This window comes from Alexandromys fortis, unplaced genomic scaffold, assembly GCF_014885135.2.
Source record: "Alexandromys fortis isolate MF-2015 unplaced genomic scaffold, M_Fortis_MF-2015_v1.1 scaffold_47, whole genome shotgun sequence".
In the NCBI taxonomy this organism is placed as follows: domain Eukaryota; kingdom Metazoa; phylum Chordata; class Mammalia; order Rodentia; family Cricetidae; genus Alexandromys; species Alexandromys fortis.
Genome location: NW_026067957.1, coordinates 5077858 through 5090634, shown reverse-complemented (window position 1 = coordinate 5090634; position 12777 = coordinate 5077858). Strand labels below are relative to the sequence as shown.

The following is a 12777-nucleotide window of genomic DNA, read 5'->3' as shown; positions in this document are numbered from 1 at the left end:
GTGAGTTCGAGGCCAGCCTGGTCTACAAGAGCTAGTTCCAGGACAGGAACCAAAAAAAAAAAAAAAAAAAACCCACAAAGCTATGGAGAAACCCTGTCTCGAAAATTCAAAAAACAACAACAACAAAAAAGCCTTAGGTTATTAAACATATTAAATGTCATATTCTGTAGATGTTTGAAGTGTTTGAAGACCATCTATCTATCTAAATATATCTGTGTATGACCTAGAAAATGTACCTAACATGACTATACGTTTGACTGTTATAGATGACTGGCTATTAGTCTGTATTTTTAAGTTGTACACTGCATTTTTTTAAAGGAGCTGCATAAGCACAGTACCCCAAACAGGAGTAGAAATATACACACAGTATAACAAAGTTTAACTTTAAATTTGTATCAATAAACCAAAATCCTACCAATATAAAATATTTAAGATTAATAATTGTTTTTTTGGGTTAAAGTAGATTTAACAATCTATCCTTTTATCCTATCATTTCTATATCCCCCCTTTTCTTTTTAGAACAAAATCCCTGAATCTAACCTCCTTTGTTCAGCCTTTTTTCCCAGACATTACCGTTAACAACTTGTAACCAAACCCCTTGAATGATAAATATCCATAACTCATTTTTTGATGTGGATGTAGTTCTCTAGACTACTTACTGTTGGTTGGGGGTGATGATAATCTTTGTGCGAACCTTGAGAAAATCAGGATGATTGTTAAGTCTCGGCTGTAGTATTCTGTGGGGCTGAGTCATCTCAGTCAGCAGCCTGGAAGCTGCTCTGGATGCTGGACCACCTGGGTCATCGTTTTCATTGGTGTTTGGTCCCCTTGCTCTGAACATATAAAAACTTTTTAAAGGTAACATATTTAGCTGTATTAGTGCAAGTATAGATTGTGTATTGTACACAAATCAGTTAAAGATGATTTTATGTTATGTGTTTGAGCAGATAAAATATAAATCATGTGTCTTGTAGTTCTTTTTTTTTAATATTTATTTATTTATTATGTATACAATATTCTGTCTGTGTGTATGTCTGCAGGCCAGAAGAGGGCACCAGACCCCATTACAGATGGTTGTGAGCCACCATGTGGCTGCTGGGAACTGAACTCAGGACCTTTGGAAGAGCAGGCAATGATCTTAACCACTGAGCCATCTCTCCAGCCCCTGTCTTGTAGTTCTTTTAGGTTTATTTTATGTTTATAGCCAAGATTTTTAGTAGGTCTTTCTTGATCAAACCTGATTTTCCTTAACCCAGAATGAACCATAGCATCTTGTTTCCTGTGAGAACAAAAGCATAACTTCTCCTGTGAAGCACATATCTTTTGACTTAGATTTTGAAGTCAAGATATTTTTTAAATATATAGGTTGGCTTAATCTAGCAGTTTCCATAATCCAATATCTCTTAGTAGCCAAATCATTCAAAGACAGCATAATAACATGCAGGATCCAGACTCTCTGGACTCATCTTTACATAGCTTATTATATTTTTATTACTTTATATTTAAAGGACTTTATTATTTTAAACTTGTATTTTTAATCTGACTCTATATATTCCTTTTTTCTCTCTCCCAAGCCTACATATATTTTTAAATACACGGTGACCCATTTAGAGGCTCTTTTTGTCTGAACCTCTCCTAACTGTGCATCTGTAACCTTTTCTGTCTGCATGAGAAAATAAATAAACAAACCTGCTGTATAATTTAAATCATGGCATGTTGGCAGCTGGCTCCTTCCCTGTGTTTCCTGAGAGGCTAGTCTTAAGGTGGAGGTACATTTACCACTAGCTCTGGGAACCATGTATACTGCCCCAACTCTGGGAAGTTTTTGGGTCCACGCTGCCACTGACTGAGTAACTGCCCACTGTTCATAAACATCATATACATGTTTGGTAGCAGGGCCTCTTAAAAGAGCCACCTGTTTTTGCCTCTAGCACTAGCGTTGAGCCAGGAAGCCATCTCTTGAAGAAGCTACACCTCTGCTCACCACCAGCAAACAGAGCTCACCCAGGAAATAAAAAAGAAACAGTGCTTGACTCTGTCCTTGTGTGCCTAGAATTCCTTTTTAAACTTTTGTCGGGTTTTACATGGAGAGTCTGGCCCCACATCGGGCACCATATGCTGTTGAACATTTGTCTCTTACCAGTTCCCAAATAATCAACACAGAGGCTTAATATTACTTATAAACGCTCAGCCAATAGCTCAGGCTTACACTTAAATTAACCCATATTTCTTATCTAAGCTTTGCCACATGGTTGCTGGCTTATTACCTCATTTTCTATCCATCTTGCTTCCTGGGAAGCTGGCTGATGTCTCTCCTGGCTCTGCCCTTTCTCCTCCCAGAGTCCTCTGGGTCCAGCTGTCCCACTTATACTTCCTGCCTGGCTACCAACCTGTTAACTGTTAACCAGTGAGAGTACTACATATTCACAGTGTACAGATAGACTATTCCACAGCAGTGGTAACTCTCCTGTAGACAGTTATCAGCTGATCCCCAGTCACTGACTTCTACCCTGACCCCCTCTGTTCTTTCCTCCCTCTCTGTACCCCTCCTTTGGTGGTCTAGTCCTTTGCCTCTGAGGGCTGCTGATGCTGGTGGCCTCTGTCTCGTGCTGATATCTCCTGGCTGTCTTCTGGGTCCACACCCACAGCTCCTTAATATGCCTAGACAGACGATTGCACTCCATTCTCCTCTTTCCCCATCTTTCCAGCCAGCAACAGAAACTCCATTTTATTTATTTTATTTTTTTTTTCAGTTTCTTGGGCTGAAAACCCCAGAGTCATCCCGACTTCTCTCCGTCTATCATTTTCCCCATCCGGTCTGCTAGGAGCTCCTGCTGACTCTGTGTTCAAAGTGTCCAGCTGCTTCCTGCCGCTTTCGTGCAGCCAGACTGCCACTGCCTGGATCCTGAAGATCCTCTCTTTGCTCCTTTGTCCCTTCCTTATTCCTGTATCCTTTAAAACTTAGGTGATGCATGCCTGTCCTCAGCATCCCTTGTCCAGCCACAGAGTCTGTTTGTCCCCACTTGACACACTGGGAGACCTCTGTATCTACTTAGAAGGCTATTTCCCTGTACCCATGAAAGAGTGGCTGGTACCCGCAGTGGTCACTGATGCTCTCCCTGTATGTTCCTCCCCACTTGGGTACCATAAAGAAGGGCTTTTTATTTGTCATGTCATTGAGGTAACACCAGCACATGTATGGCACAAAGCAGTTGATCACAAAATATTTGAATGATTGCTTGCTTACTTGCTTGCTTGCTTGATTGATTGAATAAATAAGACTTCTCTTGAATGAGAGCAAGGAGACTCAGGACAGGGTAATATCTAGAGCCAAAACGGAAGTCTTTGGCGGTCAAACAGGCTTGCAGGGCAGTTTGAGCGCTCCACTCTTAGCCATACCTGAAAAATTCTAATGCTTTGCATCTGGGGCTTACTGTAATGCCCAGCTCTACCGAATGAGTACAGACTTGGGTAGGTGCTGGTCTGCTTGCTTCTAAGACAAGACCAGGAGTTTGCCAGCTACAGATATAGCTCAGTCAGTGCAATGCTTGCCTCAAATGTGCGGGCACACAAGTTTAGTCCTCAGAGCCCACATGAAAGTGTCAGGTGTGGCTGGCTGTAGTCCCAGCATTGGAGAGGCGGAAACAGGAAATCCCCGGTGTGTGCTGGATAGCCAGGCTGGTCTAATTCAAGAGACTCTGTCTCAAAAGAGACGTAAAGCATTCCCGAGAATGACATCCTAAGGCCGTCCTCGTGCATGCGTGCGCGCGCGCACACACACACACTATAAATTACATTAGACCAGGAGTTTATTGGGTCACTCCTCTGCACTAGGCATCCCGCATCCTTAGGGGTCTTGCCTTTCTTAGAGAGTCGTAGAATGTACAGGGGAACAGCAGTAAGCCCCGTCCACATGGGTGGCTCTGTCTGCCAGCCTGAACTTTTCTACTCCGGGATCCAGCTTCCGTTTGTGAGCTTTGCCAGTTTCTATGTAAAAGGAGTTCCACAGGAGAGCAACAGGAAGATACATTTACATTTGCATTTAACAATTAAAAAATGGTTTTCGAGACAGGGTTTCTCTGTGAACCCTGGCTGTCCCGAAAAGTCGCTCTGTAGACCAGGCTGGCCTTGATCCCAGAGATCCGCCTGCCTCTGCCTTCCCAGTGCTGGGATTGATAGCATGTGCCGCCACTGCCCAGTCTTTGCAACTTTTAAAACAAGACCAAGCAGTATAAAATAAGGAATCACTCAGGGGTTTGGAGCTACTCTGTCTGCATAACTATGGGGTTGTAAGCTTGTAGCCCAAATGAGCCAGCTCTTCTCCCTTCATGCCATAATTTCAAACCCATCCTTGGCCCCTGGGTCTCATGAGCCCCCCAGCCTAACTGAGCGCTGTCCTCAGTGCATGTCCCCACACTCCCCAGCATCTTTCTGTGTTTTGCAGAGTGGGGAGCCTTCCCTGAGTCTGAGACCTTCCACCAGACCAGGAGTCTGAGTGTGCCCAGGATGTCTTCCTCTCCAGAGGGCTTGAGCACAAAGCCCCACAACATGACGGTGAACGAGTGTTTCCAGTCCCGGAGCACTGTCCTCCAGGGGCAGCCCTTTGGGGGGATCCCCACTGTGCTCGTACTTAACCTCATCTTATGGGTGGTAAGTCTCTGGTGCTCTGGGAGAGACACGGGGAGAGCTTAGCCGGGGTGGGTGGTGGATAGGAAAGACTACAGTGGGGATCCCAGTTACTCAAAGGACACCAGCCACAGAGATGGCCCAGCCTAGGTGGCTCAGCGAGGGAGGGCTTTGGGGTTGGAGGAAGAGGCAGTATTCTTGTGTCTCTTTACATCCTTTGGACCTTCCTGTGTTGTCCCCTTGCTGATGTTGTCCTGGGGAATTCTTGTTCAGTTGCTCTGAACGCACCCTCAGCCCCTCCATTCAACAAGCTGACCATCTGCGCTGGGTCAGGAAACGCTCCGTTCAGAGGCACAGCTCTTCCCGAGCTTATCATCTGATGGAGGGGCACGCTGTAGACTTCAGGGGTGGGGTCCCCCGTGGGAATACAGGCAGCGGGGGTGCAGGAGGCGGCGTGTGAGAAGTTTCCGGCTCCACCTTGCTCTTCTGGGTCTGCAGTTCGTCGTCCTTCTTTATTCCTTCCTTCGGAAAGCCGCGTGGGACTACGGGCGCCTGGCTCTGCTGATACACAATGACAGGTAAGGGGGGGAGCAGGATGGTGAGCACCCCACTCCCTTGGGAGACCCTGCCTGGTGCCAAAGCTGCAGGAAGTGTCTCCTCAGAGGGTGGCTCCCTCTCCCTCGCCTTTGCCCCTGCATTGACCTCGCCGAAGGGACAGGAACATGGAGGGCAGCCATCTTGGAGCATAAAGCCATGTTTCTGTCTGGTCTTCCTGGAACCCATGGCTGGACTCCCAAAGTGCGTTATGCGCCTGGCAACAGAAATGGCCATGTCTGTCCCTGGAGCTGTGTGTTCGGCTTAGAAGCTGAGGCCTACAGCTCACAGCTCTGAGAAAGAGCAGCCGGTATCCCCCAACTAGGGAACAGAGAAGGAACAAGGAAGAAGGTGTCTGAGACTTTGTTTCTCCTTTTCTACCTCCCTGCCACCCTTCCTGGTGAGCAGCCTGACCTCGCTGATCTACGGGGAACAAAGTGAGAAGTCATCTCCCTCCGAGATTTCCTTGGAAGTGGAACGTCGGGACAAGGTGAGTGCTGGAAGAGGTCTGGGCCCCAAGGGAACCCAGCCCTGGGCAGGCAGTCATGGTGCACAGCATAGAAGCTGCTTCTTCAGCCTCCCCAGATTCAGTTTGCCCGCTGGGAAGATGGAAGTATTAACCATCCCTAGGTCCGAGAGTGCCTCCCTTTCATCACACAGGGCTCCTCACCTTGTCCACTCCTGTGTTCTGCTTTCTTTTTCCTGTGGCATTCTCGAATTTAAGCAGTTTCTGGGTACCTGTGATATGTTCACTGCACCCCTGGGATAGGGGGATGGATAATGGGGACCATGGACCAAGTCCTGCCTCATGGTACTTTCTTCCAGGGATGGGAAGCAAACAGATAAATGCAGCCAGGACAGTGATGAGTGCATGCTGGGAAAGGGGAAAAAGAAAGGCTTATGGTAGTCAAGGGTGAGACAGCATCGTGGGTAGCGATCATTTGAGCACTGACATCACCGTTGAGCAGAGACCTGAATGGAGAGGGGAGGAAGTAGAAGGGCTGTGCGTGTTCCTCACGAGCACCATGCTGCTGTTTCCACCAGACTCATCAGCTGACGAGACAGTCTTTTTCCTCACCTCTCACCCCTCCCCAACCTTCTCAAATGCGTTATCCCCGCCTGACTCCACCAGAACCCCAAGACCATCCGTAGTTTCTCCTCAGTCCTCATCTTAGCCTGTCTCTCAGAAGAAGAGGCATACCCCAACTGTTGGCGAGGGTCACGTGTCCCAGGAGAGCTACGAATGTGGCCTGACTCGTTTGTAGATGACAGTGTTATATCACAATGTCAGAGGGTTTGGCACACTGGGGGCCTCTTTCTGCCTTCAGCAGGTGCATTCAGTATGGCACGCTCTGCGGGGTTTTCATTCCTACACCTCTGTCCCCTTTGCAGAGTCCTCCACTGTTAGAGTCCCAAGTCCCCTCCCTCTGCCTCACACTCTCTGTCTCCGAGTCATGACATCCATTCTCACAACCTCAGCCGTCACCACAGCCATCCTACCTCTCAACATGTCCTTCCTGCTAGTCCCGAAGGCCTCCAACCCCTCTTATTCAGTGACACCCTAAAGGACCCCGTGATGACACCCTCCCCCTACTTCTGATCCCTCTGAGGCACCCTCCCCCTACTTCTGATCCCTGACTTCAGCCCTGTCTTGTCTCACTCTTAGCCAGGCACCCTTCCTTCCCCATCCCTTCCCCAAGTTGGGATGCCTTGACTTTCACGGTCTTGTTCCTCCTGAGTCAGCCCTGCTCAGGCCCCCACCAGTCTCTTGCCCCGATGGCCCCAGCAGCTCTAAGTGATCTCCCAAGGGCCTCCCTTGTTCCCGCCCCATTCATCTTCCGTCTGTATCCAGAGCCATCGCTGTGACCCGAGACACTGGTCTCTACGCTTGCTCTCACTATCTTCCTAATGCTTTTCAGATCTGTTGCAGATGTCTTCCACGGCCTGTCAGTTTGCTCCCTTGCCCCACACCCAATCTGTGTCTCGACAGTGGATGTTGCCTCTTTCCCATCTCAGAGATTTCCACCTATTTCCCCTTCCTTCCCCAGCAGCCCTCTTTAGAGTCTTCTCATCCTGGAACCCTAACCAACCCTCTTGGATCCCAGACTTCCGTTTTCCGCTTATGGAGAAAGCATTCTTTTTCTTTAACATCCCTAACCCAGCTGAAATGACCCCTTGTCTGCATGGCCAGCTTCCTGTATGTTCTTCTCCCTGTGACTCCTACATCTGAGTACCCAGACGAGCCCATGCTGTAATTAACACCATGCAGATCTGTGGTGTGTGGTCAGCGGAAACACGTTTGTTCCTTCTGTGGCCACCCCTTCAAGAGACCAGCCTGTCTTCACAAGACCTCTTGTCAGGCTGTGCTTCATCCAATACACGAAGCCTCAGGGAGTCAGGCTGGCTCTTGGAGACTCCAGGTCAAAGGACGACAGTGACACGCAGGCTTATTTTCAGACACACTGCCCTGTGCCTATGTGTCTGTGCTTTGTAATGATAAAAAGATTATTCTCTTTCTTAGAAATCAAGAAGCCAGTCATCAGTCTAGACTCCATAGTAAGTTCTAAGCCAGACTGGAATGTAGTAAGACCTTGTTTTAAAAGCCAAACAAGAAAAGAAAGAAAAACTAAGGAGGCAAATCGTTATGGGAGGGGGAGGAGGGCAAGCACAGAGAGGTAGCCTCTGCTACAGTGCAGGAGGAGGGCAGGCGCAAGGAGGTAGCCTCTGCTACAGTGCAGGCACAGGGAGGTAGCCTCTGCTACAGTGCAGGCGCAGGGAGGTAGCCTCTGCTACAGTGCAGGAGGAGAACAGGCACAGAGGGGTAGCCTCTGCTACCGTGCAGCTCTCAGCCAAGCGGACCCCACTAGAGTGCTCTGCTAAGCCAGGCATTTGCTATTAATCCTGTGTAGTGAGGGTGTGGAGGATGGCGACAGAGGGACGCCCACTGTGACAATGCTGTCACTCACTCTCTTCAGCCTGCTCAGCTCCTGGAAGCTGGTGGCCCTTCCCTGTGGGGTGGGAATGTCTGCCTCCCCAACTGCCTTTCAGTTCCTGGCTTTCCTGAAGAGCTCTGGCTTCAAGGACATCGTGTTAGCCACAACTTAACAACTTACAGGGGAAGGTTTGTTTAAGCTTATTCCGATTCAGAGGGCTCAGTCTACGCTCAGCCGACAGGTCTGCTAATGGGGAGAGGGAGACAGAGAGATGAGGAACAAGATATAGTCTTCAAAATGTGCCCTACTGTGGTGGTGGCACACGCCTTTAATCCCAGCAGAGGCAGGTGAGTTCGAGGCTAGTCTGGTCTTCAGAACTAGTTCCAGGACAGATAGGGCTGTTACACAGAGAAACCCTGTCTCAGAAAAAAAAAAAATGTGCCCTACTGTCCTACTTTCTCCCCCCACCCTAAGAGCTCATTCACCTGTGACCACCCATGGACTGGCCCACGAATGATGTGAGCGCACTCACATCTTTGTAGCACCGCCAGCTAGGACCAGCCTTCAACAGAGAAGCCTTTCTTTAAGAGGGAGGAGGTCTCACTTTGTCCCCAAGCTTGGAAGGGTGGGCCTTGTGCCAAGGGAACAATTGATTTTCTTTTGCCCACCCTTGCTGCTTCCTTTTAGGGAAGACCTTTGTCCAATCCCCGTGGTTCTAGAGGTCTGTCAGTCTCGTGAGCCCACTTAGTTCCTGGAAACGGTGCCCACAGAACGGGGCCGATCCAGAGATTGAGCCTTGTCCTAGCTTTTGCTGTCCTTCTGGGGCCTTAGAGGAAATTAAACACATGAGGGCCCTTTACTGACTAGCAGCTCTGGTAACTGAGAGCCACAGGCCCCAGTTCATTTGCACAGAGAGCTTTCACACACCGACTCCCTCTGAGGCTCCCCTCCGCTTTACCATGGTTGAGGCCGCCTTTCCCTGCTACCTAGAAACTCCAGACAGCAAGACCCAAGAGAAAGGCATCTTCAGTGGAACAAGACAAAGGCACTGAGCTGCAGTGTCGACATTGGTTTTTTACCACAAAAGGGTCATGTAAGGCACAAGTTTGGGGTGATTCAAGACAAGCAGCTGCTTTAGGCACCGCTAGACACCGGAAGTCCAGCATTGCTGATAGGGCCCATCCTTCTGTCCTTTGAGCTCAAGCTGTCTGCATGTGATATCAGAGACAGCATCAAGACACTGCCGGGTTTGTGGCACTTAGGCACACAGAAGGAGAGAGACTCCAACACCCATATCCAGCCTCTTAAGAGAATTTTAATTAGCTCCTTTTTGGTCACTTTCCCCTTGGCCAGCCAATCGTTGAAGGTTGACTCACACATGACGGACAGCTCTAGACCACATGTATGTTGGGGGTGGGGATTTCTCAGCAGCAGAGAGACTGAGGGGAGCAGTATAGCCCCACCCTGGAGTCCCTCTGACCTTCCTTCTCAGTCCCATTCCCTGTGTCAGGATGGCAAGGCTGTCCACTCATTTCCAGGGAGACATTTCCCTCAGCACTTACCCCATTCTAGAAAGCTCCCTCTATGGAAGGAGACTCCCAACATAACGCTTTGCTGCCAGGGTCCCCATAGTCAGGCAAAATAAACCAGGCTGGCTTTTCTCACACTTTCTCTTCTTTCCCCCTCCAGGGCTTCTGTTCCTGGTTCTTCAACAGCCTAACCATGAAGTAAGTGCTTCTCCTGGGGTTTCTGTTCGTGTCGCCCTGGGGTGAGGTGAGGTAGGAAGGGGTTGCAGAGATGAGCAGACCCTCCCTGGATGACAGGCCTGAATGCCATCGGCTACTCTGCTTCCAGCCTCTCCGAGTGTAGGCAGAGAGACCTTTCCCAGGTTGTAGCAGGTGAATGGGAACTGAGCCCCGCCCTGTGACCATGCCACCTCGGCCTTAGCCTTTGGGGAGAGACCCCCATGTAAAGTGGAATTGTTACCCCATGCATGCAAAAGCAAGCCTGTGGACTCTGCTCTAGGAAAGGCGACCCTTCTTTGCATGCTTGGTTTCTGTGTTCATATTGTCAAGGGGGGTCGGTTCTCTGGAGCAGAAAGACAGACGTCTCCTCTCTGAGCCTGGATGGCAAAGGCACAGCCTTGTGATTCTTGCTCACCTTACCTTCTGGGTTTCTGTAGAGACAGACCCCAAGACTCTTGCTCTCTCACACCTACCCACCCTCAGCCTACAGTAGAATAGACAGATATTAGAGTGAATCTTGGCTGCACCCTCAGTGCAGAAATACGCACACACATGCGAACAGGCATGAATAGGCATGCACAGAGGTATGTACACCCATGACCTTTCATATATATAGACATATACACTCATACACACATGAACACATGCACGGACACCCATACACACACACACATGCACACATATACACAGCTTTTCCTTAGCTGTGCTCAGCGTCACATATGATTCTGGACTCTCCCTGAATTTTGCCTGTCTCCTGTCCCCTCTCCAGTGTCTTTTCTGGCCTGGAGACACATGCTCCACAGGGTACAGCCTTGCTATTCCTTAGGGACTGAATTAGAGTTCTCTAAAGGAACAGAACTTATAGAGTGAATCTCTTTCTCTAGAGAGAGAACAGTGATTTGTTAGAATGGCTTACAAACTGTGGCCTAATTAATCCAACCATGGTTGCCCATGAAGGGGAGGTTCAAGAATCCAGTAGTTGTTCAGTCCACAAGACTGGATGTCTGAGCTGGTCTGCAGTAGACGCTGGGATCCTGAAGAAGGAGGCTCTAATGCCAGTGAAGGAATGAGCTTGGCAGCGACAGTGAGAACACGCAGACAGTGAGGGAGCTTCTTTCTGCCATGCGCTTTATAGAAACTACCAGCAGAAAGTGTGACCCAGACTAAAGGTGGAGCTTCCCACCTCAGAGACCTGCATTGCAAGTAGATCTTCCTACTCAAATGACTTAGTCAAAGAAAAGTTCCTCATAGTCATGCCCTGCCATTGGGTCTTAGTTAATTCCAGATGTAGTCGTGGTCAGGCTGACAACCAAGAACAGCCACCGCAGAGACCAGGTACTGGCCTGGATGGCCCTGCTACTCTGCTTCCCTCCGAAAAGGCTGCTAGACTCCATGCTTCTCCACACCCACCATTCCTAGCTAGGCCTTTCTGAGACCCACCCCAGGAGCCATCAGGGCATCTCTCTTTCCCATCTGCGATCCTGCAGGGTCCCAAGAAACTCAGGCTGGGTCATGGAAATCCTGACCTGTGCCTAGGACTGTGCCATCCGCTGGGAGCTCAGCGTGACCTTGGCCTCCGCTGCCCCTCCCTCCCTCATTGTAGTCCTCCAGAAATGAAGCAGCCGTTGTTTTGTGGGGGGCAAGTGTCAGCTCCTCTATGCCGAGCCATAGGTGAGCTAGCAGAGGGCAATCTTCCAAATGTCTTCACATCTGGGGCTTTGCTCGCTTTGTTAATTTATCAAACATACACACAAGCCAGAACCCACACGTTTTCATTGCTAGAAAGTTTAAAGTCTACTGTCATTCTTTTATAGGCACAACCCCACTATTGCATTATATTTATTTTTGAGAGGTCTATTATGTAGCCCAGGCTGGCCCACTAATCCCAGAGAGATGCTTTTATAACTCATCTTCGTGAGAAATAACTGACAGGTTCCCATGGGAGTTACTTTCTGGGAGCAGCGCTCCCCAGATTAACTTCTTAACATGGTGGAGACCAGGCACGTGGCATAGGCGCTCTCAGGAGGGCAAGCCACATCCAAACGCATGTCTGAACGTTCGTTCTCCCAGGAGGCAGTGCACGCCAGCTATAGCTTCATGCACTTGGCAAATTCACAGGCAAAAGCAGGCTGGGGCAGTTTTTCATTCCTTCATACAGGAACAAGGGAAAGAGAGTAGAATAAATAGGTCCACTCAACTGATCACATCCTCAAGTGTAGAGAAAAAGACTCCCCAGAGGGAGTTTGAAGCTGACCTTCTGGATTTTCTCTATTGCTGGCTTGTAATTTTAGTTTTGTTTCCCATTGCTGTGCTGAAATACCTTGATAAAAGCAACTTGAGGGAGGATGGGCTCACAGTTCCAGATTACAGCTTGTTGTTTTGGGGAAGTCAAGGCAGCGGGAACTAGAAGCAACTAGTCTCATTATATCACAGTCAAGAGCAGAAAGCAGTAAATTAGCGTTGCATGCTAGTGCTCGGCTTGCTTTATCTATTCTGATCCCCTGCATAGGGAATGGTGCCACCCACAGTTCCCCTGCGTAGGGAATGGTGCCGCCCACAGTTCCCCTGCATAGGGAATGGTGCCACCCACAGTTCCCCTGCCTAGGGAATGGTGCCACCCACAGTTCCCCTGCCTAGGGAATGGTGCCACCCACAGTTCCCCTGCCTAGGGAATGGTGCCGCCCACAGTTCCCCTGCGTAGGGAATGGTGCCACCCACAGTTCCCCTGCGTAGGGAATGGTGCCACCCACTGTAGGCACGTCTTCCCCCATTAATCATTGTAACCAAGATAATCCTTCAGACACACTCATGGGCACACCTGATGTAGAGAGTCCCCCATTGGGGCTTCCTTCCCAGGTAAATCTATCCAGATCGTGTCA

General features: G+C 49.2%; 1 protein-coding gene across 1 annotated transcript in view; it reads left to right on the top strand.

Moving 5' to 3' along the window:
- Nucleotides 1-12777, top strand: part of Tmem63c (transmembrane protein 63C) — a 58920-nt gene that overhangs the window by 16760 nt on the left and 29383 nt on the right. The window contains exons 2-5 of the mRNA XM_050152505.1: nucleotides 4445-4650; nucleotides 5125-5204; nucleotides 5629-5710; nucleotides 9843-9880. Coding sequence (XP_050008462.1) covers nucleotides 4507-4650; nucleotides 5125-5204; nucleotides 5629-5710; nucleotides 9843-9880 — 344 coding nt within the window. The 5' untranslated portion in view covers nucleotides 4445-4506. The remainder of the gene's footprint in view (nucleotides 1-4444; nucleotides 4651-5124; nucleotides 5205-5628; nucleotides 5711-9842; nucleotides 9881-12777) is intronic.